Below are 20,501 nucleotides of genomic sequence, written 5' to 3' on the forward strand. Positions count from 1 at the left end.
CTGTGGATTTTTATGTGACGATTAGAGAGGGCGTTGTTTGGGTATTTATAGAATGCAATCTCCTGAACCTATTAGGATTTACTGAATTTGAATTTAGAATTTTAGAGAGAGAGAGAGAGAGAGAGAGAGAGAGCAAAGAGTGAGTGGTATATTTAGAGAGAGATAGAGAGGGGAGTGGCAGTGTAGTTGCTTGGAGGGTAAGTAAGAAATTAGAAACCCTAAATTTTAAGTCGTCCTGATTGTATTAGGAAATAGAGAGAGAAACCCAATTTTAGTAGGATTCTCTTCATTTATGTCAAGTTTTATAGCCGTTAAGTCATTTTAATTTTAACTTATTTTAATTCAAATTACCCTATATTTTTCGTTAGTTGTTTTAATTTCAAAAAATTGTATACGGTCGTTCTATTTTCTCTTTTATATAATTTGCTTATATATATATATATTTTTTTTTTCCATAAAGAGAGACAACTGACGGCAAACCACAATTATCCACCTTTTATGGGCCAGAGAGGCTATGGGGAGTTTCACTCTGTGTGGCCACAGTCAAGCCGATTCACTAGCTTGGAGCATTGAACCGAACCTTCCATTTTTTGTTTATTGGGAGTCGTAGTCCGCACTCTTACCACTGGGCTAGTTGATGTGGTTTATTATTAAGAAATTTCGAGTTTTGGTATTTACCAAACTCAAACTCCAACTTTCTTTTTCACTGCGCTCCTCGCCGCGCCAATTTCTCTAGCAACCGGCACTGTGCCATAGGTCCCGCCACAACAATGACTACGGAACTGGAAGTTGGAAAGCCGGGTTGGGTCGGAGCTCAGGTATTAACTTAATCTCTATATGTAATTTGGATTGGGTTGTGACCAGTCAGTTGTATGCATGTAAAATGTTTGATAAAATGCCGTACTGTCCAGCTTAGTGGTTGGTTTGTGTTCGCTTTGTTCTGTTTTGCTTAAATATAGCTTCTTTTAGTCTTCTCACAATTGCTAACTTGCATTGTAAGTACATATGCGTACATTGTTGGTCAGTTGTGGCGTACATGGCTTGTGTTTCGGGCATTGCAGCATTTGCCTCGAGACAAGGTTCAGCTGGCTACAAAATTTGGTCTCGTAAGGTTTGACACTGATGACGCTGTAGTAAATGGCACTCCTGAATATGTCCAGTCGTGTTATTGAAGGTAGCCTGGAACGCCTTGGTGTGGACTACATTGATCATTATTATCTGCAACGTGTAGATACATCAGTCTTCATAGAGGACACTGAAAGTGTTACCTATACTTCCTCACATTTAGTTGCAATGTTAAGTCTTTTAGTACCATAAGGAGGGCACATGCAGTTCATCCCATTGCTCCCAAACAGAATGGCGGTTTTGGACTCTCGGCATTGAGAAGAAATTATCTGGAGCTAGTCCAGACACAATAATGTGATCATTTTCCCTCCCATTGTTGGCAGGAAAACCATGTAGAGGCACCTGAAGAGTTCCCAAAGAAGGCTAAAACTGTTCTTCGCTCATGCTGCTGAAATTTGGAATGCTGAGTTTTACTCCAAATTCAACGATGATGTTTATGCAACTGTTGGTCAGTATTATCAGTTATTAGACGGACACGATCACTTTTCAATTTGCATTTGTATGATACTTGAGTCCAAATTAATTCAGATATAGTTTCTTTCAGTCCTTGTTTTGTTTTTCAAATTTTAAACTTGCTGAAGTTAAAATGGTATTTCTTTTATTGAATACAGATTAATATGATCATATTGTGAATGGCTCTGTCTGGAGATTGCACAATTCACTATTGGCACTTGAGTCGGATATATGTGTCCCATTCATGTTTTGCAACTAGCTCTGGAACTATGTTGCAAATAAACGGCAATCATTGGCACCTTCGGACTACCAAAATTTGATCTCCTGATGCTGCTCATTGCCATCGTATCTTCTCTTGTGCTAGGGATTAGTTTCCTCTTAGATTAGTGCTAAGACTAATCTCCTGAGGCTGCTTTGTAATTGTATCTTTCATGACTCCTATATGCCATTTGATGCGGATTCAATGTGAATCCAAGGCATCAAATGCGAGAGCACAATGGCAAAGCGTCCATGGGAAATCTATGGTTTCACAACTGACGCGTTGCTCTCCAGGTTTCTTCATTTCTTTTCTTTCCGCCTAAAATTAGATATTCTTTAATCATGTGACTGATTGGGATCAAATTAGAGTAAATTAATCTTTGTTCAACCTTTTTGAGTTTTTACTGGAATAACAATCTTTCTACTTGTACTGCCCTGCTTTGATATCTGCAAGTACTGCAACCTGGTTTGAGCTGTCTTACATCCTGAGTTAGTTTTACTTTCTTTCGCGAAATCCTGCTCATTCTTTACCTTCTTGCGGTAATTAAGCATTGTATTCGCGCCTAAAGAAGTCGAATATAAATTATAACTAGCTGCAGAAAAGAAAGTATTCTTTCTGCACAAACTAAAAAGAAAATCAAGTTGAATTTAAGAGAGCAGCTCTCCATTATTTGGTCATCAAATTTACAAATCATCAAATGTAGAATTACAGGAAAAACGGAGCCAGTTCATTGATAATTTGACATGATCATCCGGAACAAAACACAATAGACAATTAAAGAAACACTAAAATTAATAAGAAGAGAAATTAAAGCCGGTGAAAATCGTGTTACAAATCTTCATTCAATACCGAGTTCTGCAGGTAGTGAAATTAATTACATCAAAATAAGTGGCATGAACTGATCTTCCGTAAACGAATAACTATCCAATTAGCGGCTTCCGAATAATGATTGTTCGACCACATTGTCGAAGGCCCTTGGATGATAAGCTTCCTCTACTCCTCCATCAGCAAGCATAAAATCCCTGTAGAAACTTGGATTCAGAGGTTCCTCTTCTTGCGTTTCAGCCAGCCAATATTGCTCTAGTAAACTTGGATCCCAATCTTTCTCTTCAACGGTTCCATCTTCAGCAGTCCCAGATGATGCTGGCAAAGGCAGTTCTCGGATTTCAGGAATTAACTTCTCTAACATATGTTGTGCTAGGATAGCACCAAAACCTTTTTGGAACCAACTCAAGCTAACCCACAATAAATTTATCAAATGAAAATGCAAGAACAAAATATTAAAAACACCAAGATTTTAACGAGGTTCCTCAACAGTCAGTGTAACTGGAGTACGTCCTCGGAGCAGTAGGAGCTCACCCACTAATCCACTATCAACCAAATGGGAGTTTACAAAGTGTTGGCAATCTCACAACCCAAATAACCCAATACACCCAATAACTCTCACACTCTAAAGAAACAAATAGAGAAAGAAATATAGTGATTAATTTTTTCTCTATACAAAGCTCAAAGCTATTACAACAATAACACTTTGATGGAGTGAGAAATATCCAATGAAAGGAACAACAACTCCTTCTCTGAAAATGGTACTGCAGCAGTACCTTCTTTCTCTCCCTCTCTTCTCTTCGGCTCTCTAATTTTTCTGCTCTCTGCAGCTTGCACTCCTTTTCTCTGCAGCTCTCTCCTATCTCTTCTCTAAAACAAAATGAGCTTTTATTTCTCACCCTTTCTTCTACCCGTGACTTCTCACATGGACCAAAGAAAAACTTTAGACAAAGTGTGCTTTTCTTTTCCCCAAAACAAGGAAGAAACATCATCATGTTGTCTTTTTTTCTTTTGAATTGTTTATAGCCAAAAGTTGGCCACTTGGCCACATACTCCAACAACATATTTGGATTCAAAGCTTGATCTTCCACTTCTCCATGGGCAACGACAACGGTGGAAAAAACCGACAGTGGCACTTCTTGTCTTTCTTTACCCAATAACAATTCCTCTGAGGCAGAAGCTGTTGGAAAAAGCACTTCTACTGCTCCATCGGTCGGCTCTTTAGCCAATATTTTATTTAATTCGGCAATAGTGATGGTCAATCTCTGATCATTATCATCATAACCATAATCAACATAATCACTGACTGGAAATTCATTGTTCTCTTGATCAGAAACCACGGAATTACTAGTTAGACAAGAATTGCCTCGTCGTCCTTCCTCCTCAACATTGATCGCATGCATGTTTTGTTCGATCTCTTCGTTAGCACGCTTCTTCTTCATCTTCGGCACTTCATCATCCTGTGAAGATGAAGTCGAACACTTTCTCTTGTTAATGCCAGACGTGTTCCTCAACCGACAAAGCACAAAATCGAAGTCGTAACGTGTATGGCTGTTGCGCTTCCTCGGAGATGCAAAGAGTGTTGGAAATTCAAATAAAAAAGGCCATGTGATGTCTAGCTGTTTGTCCATGTGATGCTAGCTATTCTTTCCAGGTTGTTTCCAGTAACTACAAACATCATTGCTCCCTCCATTTGTTAGCCGAAAGGTGATTACAAGACAGTAGTTGTTGGATATATGTCAACAATCCGCAATAAAATAAATATCCACAATTAGTTGAGTCGATTTGAAATGTGCTATTCATGTTTTGCAACTAGCTCTGAAGGTGAGGAGGTTAAGACCAAGTTGGATGACAAGAACTCGTTCGCTCGAGAACTGCACCTACAAGATGATGAACACTGTGAAGGATGAGAACGAAGATCTCAATTTCATCCAATCATAGAATCTTTGACGCTGTTATAGTTTGGTGCCTGATGGAATATTGTAAATTGCAAGCATACTGGTTTCAGCTGTCCTACATCTTTGAGTTAGTTTTACTTTCTCCAAAACCTGCTCATTCTTGAACTTCTTGCTGTAATTAAGCTTTGTGCTCACGCCTAATGAAGTCGGATTTAAATTATAACTAGCTGCAGACAAGAAATTATACATTTTGAACAAATTGAAAAGGAAATTAAGTTGAATTTAAGAAAGCAATTCTCCATTATTCGGTCATCAAATTTACAAATCATCAGAAGTAAAATTACTGGAAAAACGGAAACAGTTCATTGATAATTTTACATGATCATCCGTAACAAAACACTATAGGCAATTGAAGAACACAAAAATTAATAAGAGGAGAAATTAAAGCCGGTGAAAATCGTGTTACAAATCTTCATTCAGTACGAAGTTCTGCAGGTAGTGAAATTAATTACATCAAAATATGTGGCATGAACTGATCTTCCGTAAACGAATAACTATTCAAGTAGCTGCTTCCGAACAATGATTGGTCAACCACATTGTCGAAGGCACTTGGATGATAAGCTTCCTCTACTCCTGCTCCATCAGCAAACATAAAATCCCTGTAGAGACTTGGATTCCGAGGTTCCTCTTCTTGGGTTTTAGAAAGCCAATATTGCTCTAATAAACTTGGATCCCAAGCTTTCTCTTCTACGGTTCCATCTTCAGCACTCCCAGATGATGCTGGCAAAGGCAGTTCTCGGGTTTCAGGAATAAACTCCCCTGACATATTAGTATACAAAGCTTGATCTTCTCCTCCATCGGCAACGACGGATGAAACCGGCAGTTGCACATCTTTTCTTTCTTTACCCAATAACAATTCCTCTGAGGCAGAAGCTGTTGGAAAAGGCGCTTCTACTGCCCCATCGGTCGGCTCTTTAGCCAATAGGTCGTCTAATTCGTCAGCAGTGATGGTGAATCTCGGATCATTATCATCATAACCATAATCAACATAATCACCGACCATAAACTCATTGTTCTCTTGATCAGAAACCACAAAATTACTAGTTAGACAAGAATTGCCTTGTCGTCCTTCCTCGTCAACAACATTGATCGCAAGCATGTTTTGTTCGATCTCTTCGTTAGCCCGCTTCTTCTTCATCTTCGGCACTTCCTCATCCTGTGAAGATGAAGTCGAACACTTCCTCTTGTTAATGCCAGACGTGTTCCTCAACCGACAAAGCACAAAATCGAAGTCGTAACTTGTATGGCTGTTGCGCTTCCTTGGAGATGCAAAGAGACTGTATTCGTCAAGTTTCCACCCGCCGTGGTCCTCGGTGCCTTCATTCTTGTACCAGAAGGTTCTCTTTAGTCCGATACAGGTAGAATTACCCTCAGTCCCTTCAATCCAAGCGGGCACCGACTTGCCTTCCCAAGTACCTCCGAGCCCCATCCTACGATCAACATTGGAACCCTTGGGGGTTTTCTTCTTGAGCTCAGAGAAGAAGTACAAGGCGGGTTGATCAGCAGCGCCAAGTTGAAGTGCTGCTCCTCCCCCAAAAGCTTCCCAAATCTGAGAGGGTTGGAATTTGTTGCCGAAGAGGTTGCACTTGTGCATGAAGGTGCTGTGCGGCGGCGGGGGCAGTAGCCGCGGTGTCTTCACCAAAAAGTAGTGGAGAAAGCCACCGACGAGTTCTTGATCGGTGGGTTTGAAGCGGAAACCGGGCCGGAAAAGGGAATGGTTCTCCATTAACACCACAACGCAGAAGAAGAAGAGAGGAGTCGAGTAGTGAAGTAGGTTTGTGCTGTCGTTGCTGTGGATTTTTATGTGACGATTAGAGAGGGCGTTGTTTGGGTATTTATAGAATGCAATCTCCTGAACCTATTAGGATTTACCGAATTTGGATAGAATTTTAGAGAGAGAGATAGCGAAAAATTAGAGGTATATTTAGAGAGAGGGGGAGTGGCAGTGTAGTTGCTTGGAGGGTAAGAAATTAGAAACCCTAACTTTTAAGTCGGCCTGATTGTATTAGGAAATAGAGAGAGAAACCCAATTTTAGTAGGTTCTCTTCATTTATGTTAAGTTTTATAGCCGTTAAGTCATTTTAATTTAACTTATTTTAATTCAATTTACCCCATATTTTTTCGTTAGTTCTTTTAATTCCAAAAAATTGTATACGCTAGTTCTGTTTTCTCTTTTATATTATTCGCTTTTATATATTTTTTTTCATAAAGAGAGACAACTGGTAAAAAACCGCGGTTACCCACTTCTTTCGGGCTAGAGAGGCTATTGGGAATTTCATTCCATCCATGCCGTGGCCACATTAAAGCAGATTTACCAGCTTAGAGTATTGAACCTGGAACCTCTCATTTTTTGTTTATTGGGGAACGGTAGTCTGCACCCTTACCATTGGGCCACTTGATGTTGTTTATTATTAAGAAATTTTAAGTTTTGGTATTTACCAAACTCAAACTCCAACTTTCCTTTTCACTGCGCTCCTCGCCGAGCCAATTTCTCTAGCAACCGGCACTATGCCATAGGTCCCGCCACAACGATGACTACGGAACTGGAAGTTGGAAAGCTGGGTTGGGTCGGAGCTCAGGTATTAACTTAATCTCTATATGTAATTTGGATTGGGTTGTGAGTCTTGTGACTAGTCAGTTGTATGCATGTAAAATGTTTGATAAAATGCGTCCTGTCCAACTTGGTGGTTGGTTTGTGTTCGCTTTGTTCTGTTTTGTTTAAATATAGCTTCTTTTAGCCTTCTCACAATTGTAAACTTGCATTGTAAGTTCGTATGCTTACATTGTTGGTCCGTTGTCGCGTACATGGCTTGTGTTTCGGGCATTGCAGCATTTGCCTCGAGATAAGGTTCAGTTGGCTAAAAAATTTGGTCTCGTAAGGTTTGACACTGATGACATTGTAGTAAATGGCACTCCTGAATATGTCCAGTCGTGTTATTGAAGGTAGCCTGAAACGCCTTGGTGTGGACTACATTGATCATTATTATCTGCAACGCGTAGATACGTCAGTCCCCATAGAGGACACTGAAAGTGTTACCTATACTTCCTCACTGTTAAGTCTTTTGGTTAGTTTTTTTCCCCAAATTCCTGGTTGTTTTAGTTGATTATTGAAGCTAGTCCAGAACAATAAGGAGGGCACATGCAGTTCATCCCGTTGCTGCCAAACAGAATGGTGGTTTTGGACTCGCGACATTGAGGAAGAAATCATCTGAAGCTAGTACAGACACAATAATGTGATCATTTTCCCTCCCATTGTTGGCAGGAGAACCATGTAGAGGCACCTGAAGAGTTCCCAAAGAAGGCTAAACTGTTCTTCGCCCATGCTGCTGAAAATTGGAATGCTGAGTTTTACTCCAAATTCAATGACGATGTTTATGCAACTGTTGGTCAGTATTATCATTTATTAGACGGACACGAACGCTTTTCAATTTGCATTTGTATGATACTTGAGTCCAAATTAATTCAGGTATAGTTTCTTCTCAGTCCTTTTGTTTTTCAAATTTTAAAATTGCTGGCAGTGAAAATGGTATTTCTTTTATTGAATATAGCTTAGAGTAAATTGTATGATCATATTGTGAATGGCTCTGTCTGGAGATTGCACAATTCATCATTGGCACTTGAGTAGGATATCTGTGTCTCATTCATGTTTTGCAACTAGCACTGGAACAATGTTGCAAATAAACCGCAATCACTAGCACCTTGGGGGTACCAAAATTTGATCTCCTGATGCTGCTTATTGCAATCGTATCTTCTCTTGTGCTAGGGATTATTTTCCTCTTAGATTAGTGCTAGGACTAGTCTCCTGATGCTGCTTTGTAATTGTATCTTTCATGACTCCCCCATATGACATTTGATGCAGATTCAATGTGAATCCAAGGGATCGAATGCGAGAGCACAATGGCAAAGCGTCCATGGGAAATCTATGGTTTCACAACTGATGCATTGCTCTCTAGGTTTCTTCATTTCTCTTCTTTCCGCCTAAACTTACTTAGTTCTTTTAATCTTTGTTCAACCTTTTAAGGTTTTACTGGAATAACAATCTTTCTACTTGTACTGCCCTGCTTTGATATCTGCAAGTACTGCAACCTGGTTGGAGCTGTCTTACATCTTGAGTTAGTTTTACTTTCTTTTAGTTTTACTTTCTTTCTCCAAATCTTGCTCATTCTTTACCTTCTTGCGGTAATTAAGGTTTGTGTTTGTGCCTAATGAAGTCAAATTTAAATTATAACTAGCTGCAGACAAGAAGTTATTCTTTCTGTGCAAATTAAAAAGAAAATCAAGTTGAATTTAAAGAAACACTAAAATTACTGGAAAAAAGGAGCCAGTTCATTGATAATTTTACATTATCATTCGGAACAAAACACAATAGACAATTAATGAAACACTAAAATTAATAAGAAGAGAAATTAAAGCTGGTGAAAATCGTGTTACAAATCTTCATTCAATACCAAGTTCTGCAGGTAGTGAAATTAATTACATCAAAATAAGTGGCATGAACTGATCTTCCGTAAACGAATTACTATCCAATTAGCAGCTTCCGAATAATGATTGGTCAACCACATTGTCGAAGGCACTTGGATGATAAGCTTCCTCTACTCCTCCTCCATCAGCAAACATAAAATCCCTGTAGAAACTTGGATTCAGAGGTTCCTCTTCTTGCGTTTCAGCCAGCCAATATTGCTCTAGTAAACTTGGATCCCAAGCTTTCTCTTCAACGGTTCCATCTTCAGCAGTCCCAGATAATGCTGGCAAAGGCAGTTCTCGGGTTTCGGGAATTGACTCCTCTAACATATTTGGATTCAATGCTTCATCTTCCACTTCTCCATGGGCAACGACAACGGTGGAAGAAACCGACAGTGGCACTTCTTGTCTTTCTTTACCCAATAACAATTCCTCTGAGGCAGAAGCTGTTGGAAAAAGCACTTCTACTGCTCCGTCGGTCGGCTCTTTAGCCAATATTTTGTTTAATTCGGCAATAGTGATGGTCAATCTCTGATCATTATCATCATAACCATAATCAACATAATCAACATAATCATCGACTGGAAATTCATTGTTCTCTTGATCAGAAACTACGGAATTACTAGTTAGACAAGAATTGCCTCGTCGTCCTTCCTCCTCAACATTGATCGCATGCATGTTTTGTTCGATCTCTTCGTTAGCACGCTTCTTCTTCATCTTCGGCACTTCATCATCCTGTGAAGATGAAGTCGAACACTTTCTCTTGTTAATGCCAGACGTGTTCCTCAACCGACAAAGCACAAAATCGAAGTCGTAACCTGTATGGCTGTTGCGCTTCCTCGGAGATGCAAAGAGACTGTATTCGTCCAGTTTCCACCCGCCGTGGTCCTCGGTGCCTTCATTCTTGTACCAGAAGGTTCTCTTTAGTCCGATACAGGTAGAATTACCCTCAGTCCCTTCAACCCAAGCGGGCACTGACTTGCCTTCCCAAGTACCTCCGAGCCCCATCTTTCGATCAAGTTTGGAACCCTTGGGGGTTATCCTCTTAAGCTCAGAGAAGAAGTACAAGGCGGGTTGATCAGCAGCAGCAAGTTGAAGTGCTGCTCCTCCCCCAAAAGCTTCCCAAATTTGAGAGGGTTGGGATCTGTTGCCGAAGAGGTTGCACTTTTGCATGAAGGTGTTGTGTGGCGGCGGGGGCAGTAGCCGCGGTGTCGTCACTAAAAAGTAGTGGAGAAAGGTACCGATGAGTTCTTGATCGGTGGGTTTGAAGCGGAAACCGGGCGGGAAAAGGGAATGGTTCTCCATTAACACCACAATGCAGAAGAAGTCGAGTGGAGTGGAGTCGAGTAGTGAAGTAGTTTTGTGTTGTGGTTGCTGTGGCTTTTGATGTGACGATTAGAGAGGGCGTTGTTTGGGTATTTATAGAATGCAATCTCCTGAATCTATTAGGATTTACCGAATTTGGATAGAATTTTAGAGAGAGAGAGAGAGAGAGATAGTGCAAAATTAGAGGTATATTTAGAGAGAGGGGGAGTGGCAGTGTAGTTGCTTGGAGGGTAAGAAATTAGAAACCCTAACTCCAAGTCCTGTTTGTATTAGGAGATAGAGAGAAACCCACTTTTAGTAGGACTTCGACTCTCTTCATTTATGTTAAGTTTTCATAGCAAATGAGTCATTTTAATTAATCGCGTGTTTAATTTATTGTAATTCAAATTTCCCCTTATTTTCGTTGGTTCTTTTAATTTCAGATAAAACTGTATATGCTCCCTTCCTTTATGTGGATAAAATTTTAATTGTGACGAGAACATGAGTGGTACACCACGTGTTTTTATGTAAATGGTGGGAAATTTAATTTTTTAAGTTATTAACTTTTTAACACACATATCCCACAATTTAAATAGTGACATGTGGTGTACCATCCTGTGTGCCAGTCACACTTAAAAATCTCTTCTTTATGTGATGTTTTCATAGCTGTTAAGTCGTTTTAATTACCCACATGTTTAATTTATTTTAATCCAAAATTTTCAACTTTTTTTCGTTAGTTCTTTTAATTTCAAAAAAATAAAAAGTAGTATGTACGCAAATTTATGAAAAAAATAGTATATGAAAATTAGTTAATTCTTTTAATTATGATTGATTGAGATCATATTAGATGCAAATTTATCGAGAATTGTATCCTAATTGTCTTTTACATATTTATATTGCATGTACTCTTTCATGGTTTGATTAAATAGAAGTGTAACGCTTCCAGCAATATGATAAATAGCCACAAATTTTCGAACATCGATTTGCACCCATTATCGAACTTCATGAAGAGGATGAGAGATTGTTACAAAGCTGAAGGTGAGGAGGTTAAGACCAAGTTGGATGCCAAGAACTCGTTCGCTCGAGAACTACACCTACAACATGAGGAACTTCATGAAGGATGAGAATGTTGCTGGGAAACTGGACCCTGCACGCATGCTTTTGCTGCTACGGACTAATAGAAAGTTATACCTGTACACCAAGTATTCTGCTGGTTGTCCACACCTGCCGGAATAGATGAAGGCCAAGCTTTGAATGACCGTACCTGCAGGAAGAAACATCAGATTTTATAGTTCGTAATCCAGCAGTTGATCAGCAAAATGATACTGGAAAGATAATAACAATGTATATGGATGCAATCAAGAAGTAAGATGTTGATTGCACAAAGCAATTTAGTTTCATCACATCAGATAAAAGCGTAAAGTAGTGTTGAACTGGGACAAAGGGATCAATTAGCAACTATAGCTGCAGATAATGATCAGTCGCCCAGCAGAAGCTATCTCAGGCCTCGGACGTGGAGCTGTGGTAATGTACTTACAGCTCCAGCTCCGCTATGCAGAAACATTTTATTGACCTACAACAAAGGAGAAGCAAACAAGTGCATGATTGTTCTTATTGTTTGGTCAAATAATTTAGAGGAGTCATTGTCATATTTGCCTGACGGCACATTGTAGGAAGCAAGTGTGAAATATTGTTTAAATCTTACAGGCTTCAGTGAAATAATTTTGTTCCCGTTGCCACTCTAATCACATTGTGTTTGTTGTATATTACATTCCATCTGTTCTACTTATGTAGAGGAATTCTGAAATTTGACAATGGCGGTGTTTCCAGTTTTATGGGGTTGAAAGAATTTCAGTACAATTAGCACCTGACTTGGATTCAACTGAAGAATAAATGATTGATTTCCTGCAAATTAACTCTTAACCTGCTTCCGCTTAAATTTTTTGTGTTCAAAATTTGAATGCTATGTTTCCTAAACATGATTAAAAGCAGCCAACAAGATCTTGCAAATTAAAAGGAAACTGTGAACACGTAAAGCAAAGGAATGACGACATAAGACTCAACTTATAGAACAAACAAAGTTAGTTCATCGTTGAAACTGAAGAAACACAAAAAGTACTAATAGAAGAAATTAAAGCCGATCAAACTATGGTGGCATGAACTGATCATCCATAAACGAATTATTCCAATGGTTGATGTCGAATAATAATTGGTCGACCACGTTCTCAAAGGTACTTGGATTGCAAGCTTCCTCTAAATAAGGAAACATCCCAGTCGTAGTCGGAAAAAGCTCTTGTTGGGTCTCAGCAAGCCAATATTCGTCTAACAAACTTGGATCCCAAGCTTTCTGTTCTACGGCTCCTTCTGCAGCAACTACAGAAGCTGCTGGCAGAGGCGGTTCTTGGGTTTCAGGAGTGAACTCCTCTAACATAAGTGGATTCAAAGCTTGCTCTGCTACTGCTTCACCAGAAACAATCCTGGAAGCTTCTGGCACAGGCAATAATTCATCAACGGTGAGTGTTTCATCAAGGAGATCATGATCATAAACAACATCATCCGCATCTGTAAACTTATTGATCTCACTCACGACCACGATCTCACTACTTAAACAAGAACTGCCGTGTGGTGCCTCCTCCTCAGCAAGATTAATCACATTGGTATTTTGTGATGATGAACCTTTTGACACCACTTGATCATCTTCTTTTTTCATCTTTTTGTTTGTACCGCGCTGCTTCTTCGAATTCGGCAGTTGATCCTTTGATAATGATGAAGTCGAACACTTTCTTTTGTTAATTCTGGACCCTTCCTTCTTCCTCAACCGACAAAGTGCAACATTAAAATCGTAACTAAAATTACTCTTGTTATTCCTAGGACCAGCCAAATGACTATATTCATCTAACAGCCACCTCTTGTGGTCCTCCGAACCTTCGTTCTCGTACCGAAATGTTCTTTTTTGTCCGATATCGGTAGGCCTTCCATCAACTATCCCCTCAACCCGTACGGTGACTGATTTTCCAGTCCAAGTGCCTCCACGTCCCATCTTGCGATCGATGTTGGTACCCTTAGGGTTTAGCCTCTTGAGCTCGGAGAAGAAATACAAGGCTGGTTGATCATCAGCAAGTTGAGTTCCTCCATAGGCTTCCCAAATCTCTGAGGGTTCTGATTTGTTGCCGAAGATGTTGCACCCATGTATAAGGGTGTTGTGCGGCGGCACTAGCGGTATGTTCTCCAAAACGTTGTAGAGAAAGTGGCCCACGAGCTCTTGATGGGTGGGTTTGAAGCGGAAGCCGAACGGCACAAGGGAATTATTCTCCATAGCTAAGGTAACACCAGAAGAGACTGAGTCAAGTGAATTAATGTTGTCTGTTTTCTTGTGGTTTCGATCGGACAAGAACTAGCGCAGTTTGTTTCTTCTCCCTGTAGTTGTTTTGGTTTGAGCAAGTGATCGTGAGATTAGTGAGTGGGGTTACTTGGGTACTTATAGGTTCCAACGAGTACAGGGATTTTGGTAAGTTCCATGGAGATTAGGGATTTAAAACTCCTGATGCTAGTAGGAATTACTGACAGGATTATGGTGACACGCATCGATCCCGATATTCCCCGAATACCAGGATAGGCACGTGCTGGCCGACACCCGAGAGTGACGAAAGCTATTTATTGAGTGCAAAAGCTGAAAATAAGGGATAGATAAGACTTATAAATATAAAATATAATGAATGTACATTTAAGGAATATGTTCAGAGCATACAACTAACTAGAACACTAAAAGAAATAATATAAAATGGAATGAAACAAAGGATAGATCCTACACTGAGAGGACTTGAAGATGCCGATGCGGAAGTGCCTGGATGCCGGGATTGTATGCCTCGATTCTAAGTCCTGAAGGGGACGCAAAACAAACATGAGTGGACCAAGTTTATATATATATATATATATATATATATATATATATAATATGAAACAGTTATCAACATATTAACCCTCATGTTTTATGAAAACACATATATATCATGATAAACATAGGTTTTCCGAAACCTAGCATGCCGTGCAATGTCTCAAATCGTAACTTGTATATATAATAATCACTAGTGAATGTCCGATAACTCTCCAGGCCCCATGCCGGCTCCTCGTCTCTGAGCAAACAGTCAGAGGAAAATAACCCCCAGGTCCCATGCCGGCTCCCTGTCCCTGTGCTAATAGCCAGAGGAAAAACACTTCAGGTCCTATGCCAACACCATAATTGTCGCTCGGAAAGGACTAGAATCTATCCATACATCCCGTAGCAGAATAAGGACCACTAGTTAAGTACAAAACCATTGAACATACACATATATTGAAAAACAACTTCATAGTATAAAGTCATCCATCATCTATACTATAAAGAGGTGTTCAAAACATATTCTAAATATCATATCGTCATCCATCAGATATTCTACAAGAACACGAGCTATAGGAAAAATAGTAATAATTCAGAATAGCCTCAATAAGCATGTTATCTCAAAGCGTTTCATAAAATGTAATCATTAAATCATGCTTTTCATGTATGCATTTCTACTATTAAAACATGCATTTTAGAAGGGATCCACTCACAGATACTTCGTCGTTGAAGAGCCACGCAAATTAGTGAAGACAGAAACGCCGCAATAATTGTCCCTAAGCACATACAGGGCCCAATTAATAAAACTCTATTATAACAATTGAATTTGGGAAAACGGACGTCGAAAACGGATTCAGGACCTTAAATTATCCTAAGAAGGGTCCCAGATAAATTTCGTAAAAGTCAATAGAATATTCCCCATAAAGGGTTTGGGCCGGCTAGGGTTTAGGGTTTGGACTTGGGTTAGGTTTAGGTTTAGGTAGGTTGGGCTTAGGATAATGTGTTAATGGGTTAAGGGTTTTCTAATTTAAAAAGGGTTTTGGGTTAATAGGTTAGAGGATTGGGTTAAGGATTTAGTTTCAAACAAATAAAATACATAAATAAATAAAAGGGTTCCAAGGCCCAAAGGCCATATCTGATGGATTTTGGGTTAATGGGCCGAAGGCCTTAGGCTGCACAAAAGGGGCTTGGGCTTAAAGGCCCGGCCCAATTCATTTGGGTTTTTATAAAATTAAATAAATAAATAAATATAAATAGATTAAAGGATTTGGGTTGGGTTTAAAAGGATAACGGGCCTAAGGCCCTACGTTTAGCACGGCCTAAAAGGCCTGGTTCAAAAGGATCTCGGCTTGAAAGCCCGGCCTGAGTTCAGAACATGGGTCACCAGACCTAATTGAAAGAGAAGGCCGGATTTCGGCCGGAAATCTGGACAAACTTTAAACGTTTATAACTTTGTCAATACTCAATGAAATCAAGTGATTCAAAAATGAAAGTTGTAGTCTTAGGGAGACGAATAGATTGATACGTTGCACACCGCCAACTCGCTGTGGTTTGACCGGAAATTAGCTCGAAAGCCGTCAATTTATCGCCGGAAATCCAGGGAAGTCTCCCCGACGTATTTCTTCATGATTTGACGTCCAAAACACAACCACGGGGTCAGAAAAGAACTACAGGGATGAAAAGAGAAGCATTTGGAGTGTTTTGAGGCTTACCCAAAACGGAAGGACGAGGAACTCGCCGGAGTTTCTCTGTGCTCCACAGAGACGAAGAGAGAGAGAGAGAGAGAGAGAGAGAGAGAGAGCTAACGTGGTGATGATGGTGATGCTATCGTTGTTGATGGGGTGTGGGCACATGTGTGTGTGGGTTGGTCCTCGGGCAGAAAAAGAGAGTTGCAGAGAGAGCCGAGAGAAAGATAAGGGAGAGAAGAAGAAGAAGAGGGAGAGAATAAGAAGAGGTTGACTCGAGGGAGAACATAGAGGAGAGAGACCGGGGACACAAAAGCAAGGTGGGCCCCCTGGGCCTATTAAAATCCAAAAACAATTTTAAAGCAAGGTAACCTCAACCTTAGTGAATATACAAATTAAATGAGGGGGGGGGGTGTGTAACATAGGGTTTTGGTAAGTTGCTTGGAGAGCAGGGAATAAAATCCTAAAGTTACTAGGATTTAGTGGATTAACCATAACCGTTGACGGTACATGAGAGGTCTGAAAAATTAAAAGTTAAATTTTGCATAGGTAATTAAGAGTCACTCTGTTAGGTAATTAGTATAACTATACTATGAATCCTTAACTCAATTGGTAAGTCTTCATTGCTCAATCTTAGACGTTAGATAGTGATAGTTTATGCTATGATTTCGTTTTATTTTCATCGTTAACTCCAAAAAATTTTAAAACGGAAATTGAATAAACTATGGAAATTTTTAAGAAACAAAGGGAATAAGCTTTGGAAAAATAATTTTTAACATTTCTAACTTAACTATAAAAAATGGTCACCCTTTTTTCTTTTTTACAAGAAATAATATGCTTCCCTAAAGAGAAGAGGTTTATGTGACATTATCAAACAGTCAATAAAATTAGGAATCTTCTGAAACATGAGGCTTGTGCAATGGTTAAAAATCTTAACTTATTCAAATTTGTTTATCTTCTACTTAATACATGCTCTATTTTTAGTACAAGAAGTAAAAATAAATTAGCTCTAGCTGTTTGGAATGATATTCAACATCTCTTCATGGATTGCCACTTCCTATATAGGATAAAAACGTGACTCAACTTAGAGATTCTCTCAAGAATGGCAGAAGAACTTTAGAGAATACTATGCTGAAGGCGATTCTAAATTAATTGTTGATTGTATTATGAGAAATAGTTTTTGAGTATCAAAGAACGTTTTACAACTCACATCTTTGTTCCTAAAGCCCAACTCTAATGTGGTTGAAAACAATCTTATTATAATTTTGTTCCTATATTTCCGATATGAAGTCTCATCCAAAGCATTAGATAAAGCTGCTATTGAGATATTGGTCCCTTATGGTATCTCGTACACATATGTAGAGAATTTTACTATATTCTATGGGCATCATGTCTTTCGAAAAACAGAAGATGATTCTCTATTTAATATCATTGTTTGTTTGTATAGAACTGTGTGTGTAAGAATCAATGTTCTTAACCACTTTAACTGCACAATCTCCTATGCCACTAAACTTCCTCGTCTATACAAGATGGTGTTCGTTGCTTTACTGTACATATTTTCTCACTCACTGTCCTAAAAGACTCCCGCAAACTGAAGTTTGCTGGAAAATCTCCAACATCCTTTGACAAGGAAAGAGGCAGAACCTAGTCAGATATGGGCTTAAAATAGTAACAAAGGAAAAGCAGCCCATTTACCCATTCCTGTGGGCCTTAAAATCAGAAACATAATTTCTTAAAATATTAATTACTCTCCATGAATTCGGGAGAAAAAACAATTTTTTTCTTTTTCTTTTCTTTTCTTTTTTTTTTTCTGAAAAAAAAAACCCTAAAATCCGATTTTCTCTGGAACCCTAATTACCCAAATCTCCCAATTCATCTTGTATCCCAACTTACCTTTCGTTGTGGTTGGCTCAGTAACCCCATACCGCCCTTCTGCTCTCAGACACTATTAAATCCGAAAGATGCAACCTTCAACCTCTCTCCTTTGATAAACCCCAGTTTATGGAGATAAATTCCCAATCCACTCCAACCCAACACCAAATCAATCAATTTATCCGAATCCGACCCGAACCCATTTCCAAAACCAAACTTTCCGACGACCCATCTCGCCGGCCGCCGCTTTCTCGCTCCCCATGGCCACCGACGCCACCGCCAAGTTCCAAAACCCGGACTTTCACCCGGTTTCGAAGCCGCAGGATTACGTCCCAACCCCCACTGTCTCGCCCCACGACGGCCTACACTACTGGCAGTTCATGATCGCCGGTTCGATTGCCGGCATGGTCGAACATATGGCTATGTTCCCGGTCGACACCGTTAAAACCCATATGCAAGCTCTCGGGTCGTGCCCGATTAAGTCTGTCGGGGTCCGGCAGGCCCTCGGGTCAATTTTAAAGTCCGAGGGACCTGCCGCGCTATACCGCGGTATTGGAGCCATGGGCCTCGGCGCGGGTCCGGCGCACGCCGTCTACTTCTCGGTGTACGAGACGTGCAAGAAGTATTTCTCGGGCGGGAACCCGAACAACCCGGGCGCCCACGCAATTTCCGGCGTGTTTGCAACGGTGGCGAGCGACGCCGTTTTTACCCCGATGGATATGGTGAAGCAAAGGCTGCAGCTGGGGACTAATTTGCACAGCCCTTATAAGGGTGTGTGGGATTGTGTGCGGAAGGTGTTCAGGGAAGACGGGTTTAGGGCGTTTTACGCGTCGTACAGAACGACGGTGCTGATGAATGCGCCATACACGGCGGTGCATTTCGCGACGTATGAGGCGGCAAAGAGGGCTTTGAATGAGATTTCGTCGGAGCATGCGGACGACGAGCGGTTGATTGTTCATGCCACTGCTGGTGCTGCCGCTGGGGGGTTGGCTTCGATGGTTACTACGCCGCTTGATGTGGTGAAAACTCAATTACAGTGTCAGGTATGGTAATTGTTGGCCTTTCCATATTAAGATTCACTTGTTGGTTTGATTTAAATACATTCGGATGCAATTGATAACCTTTTAGTTTCATTATACAAACAATCACTTCAATGCCCCGTTAGTTTCAAGCCCACGGTACTAGGCTCGGCGATAATTGATAGCCTGTAGTTACTAAGAAAATGTAGACACTGATTGCTCAGCTGTGTGATCTTTTCGATTCCTAGCATCTAATAGAGATGTTCCATAGCGATAAGGTGGTAGTTCTGTTTTGTAGGTTTTAGCAAAATTTGTCTACTGATGAAATCCTAGGTTATTGTTACGTGGACTGGATGTTTGTGCTTGCATATTGTGTTTTTCTTTTTCTCATTTAAAGAGGTAATATGGGGCGGAGAGATCAAATAATCTTGTCTAAAGTCGATTGGTTAAAGCGCTCTCTTATGTGATTCAGTGATTGTATCTTTTTTTGTGTATAGTCCTGTTTAAGCGGTCTCTTGAAAGTGGGATTCTGTGTCACAATCACGATTAGTTAGTCTGGTTGGACGACATACTATTAAGAATTGGAACGAATGGCTGATAAATCATAGGCCTTAGTTGTAATGGAATTATGGTAACTGATGATTCATATGCCTGTAGTTGTAATTGAATTACTATATCCGTTGATTCTTCCGATGATTCACATACCTTTAGTTGTGATGGTATTACTAGGCGTTGGATGATTTGATTGAATGTTTAAATACTCGTATGAATACAAACCTGTCTGAAGCTTTTCTGCTTTTCTTAACATGGATTTGTTGTACAGGGTATTTGCGGATGTGACAGATTTAAAAGTGGCTCGATAAGTGATGTTTTCAGAACAATAGTGATAAAGGATGGATACAAAGGGCTTGTGAGGGGGTGGGCTCCGAGAATGCTTTTCCATGCCCCAGCTGCTGCCATCTGCTGGTCCACATATGAAGCCTCAAAAACCTTCTTCCAAGATCTCAATGGTGGTAGTAACAGCGGCACTGTAACCTGAAGAGACCTCTAAAGACAAACGAGATTTGTCCGCTTCATTAGCGATACATCTGTAGCCTGTATAATGGACAATCGGAGTTGCTTCACACAAAGGATGAGTAACAGAGTAAGAAAGTCGATCGGAATTTTTTCATACCTGACTCCAGTCTAGTTAATGGGCGGTGGTAGTCCGGTGAGTTGGATTCATTGGTGTAGGTTAAATTAATTGTACTTCAGCATTGTTGTCTGTTTTAATAATTTTTTTCCCGGTCACAGATTTTGTTCTAATAAACGTAGAAATCAAATGTTTTGTTCTTTCATTCCTCAGAGTTCGTCTTACATGAACGAAACCCTTTGGAGTCTTTTTCATCATTGGGTTTCTTCTTGTTGTATGAATCTATCAATCAATCACTCATAAAGTTTGGAATTATATTTGATCTCTCGAAAATAATTTTGGCGTGTGTTGTTGATTTCTGCTTCATCATAGAGCCGTATCGGTCCTACTTTTCTAGACACTTTCTGTTAAAAAATTCAAGTGCTTCTCGGAAAAGCACTTTGAACGTACTATTTCCATAAGTACTTTTACATCTTTTTGTCAGGCGTTATTAGAAGTGCAATAATGATATAAAATGTTAATGTGGCTTA

At 39.9% G+C, this 20,501-nt stretch overlaps 3 protein-coding genes across 5 annotated transcripts; 2 read left to right on the forward strand and 1 right to left on the reverse strand.

Annotated features, from left to right (window-relative positions):
* Nucleotides 1-445: 445 nt before the first annotated feature.
* On the forward strand, nt 446-8,726 carry LOC108170165 (uncharacterized). 3 transcript variants are annotated; one of them, XM_029099588.2, is made up of 3 exons: nt 446-818; nt 7,883-8,086; nt 8,480-8,726. In XM_029099588.2, exons 1-3 carry the CDS (start codon nt 771-773, stop codon nt 8,600-8,602), a joined length of 375 nt encoding a protein of 124 aa, XP_028955421.1. In that variant the 5' UTR covers nt 446-770; the 3' UTR covers nt 8,603-8,726. The 3 variants fall into 3 exon arrangements, 2 of the variants coding, with proteins under 2 accessions (XP_028955421.1, XP_028955420.1); XM_029099587.2 differs by lacking the exon at nt 446-818 and adding an exon at nt 6,851-7,199; XR_003771947.2 differs by lacking the exon at nt 446-818 and adding an exon at nt 6,859-7,199 and having other exon boundaries at nt 7,883-8,006.
* A 3,806-nt stretch (nt 8,727-12,532) lies between these two features.
* LOC114824097 (uncharacterized) lies at nt 12,533-13,702 on the reverse strand. Its single transcript, XM_029100499.2, has one exon. The coding sequence runs from the start codon at nt 13,700-13,702 to the stop codon at nt 12,533-12,535; it is 1,170 nt and encodes a 389-aa protein (XP_028956332.2).
* A 3,988-nt stretch (nt 13,703-17,690) lies between these two features.
* On the forward strand, nt 17,691-20,286 carry LOC103418739 (uncharacterized). The gene is made up of 2 exons (XM_008356847.4): nt 17,691-18,863; nt 19,663-20,286. Exons 1-2 carry the CDS (start codon nt 18,081-18,083, stop codon nt 19,876-19,878), a joined length of 999 nt encoding a protein of 332 aa, XP_008355069.3. The 5' UTR covers nt 17,691-18,080; the 3' UTR covers nt 19,879-20,286.
* The last annotated feature ends 215 nt before the right edge of the window (nt 20,287-20,501 follow it).

The sequence above is a fragment of the Malus domestica genome, chromosome 03, assembly GCF_042453785.1.
Source record: "Malus domestica chromosome 03, GDT2T_hap1".
Lineage (NCBI taxonomy): Eukaryota > Viridiplantae > Streptophyta > Magnoliopsida > Rosales > Rosaceae > Malus > Malus domestica.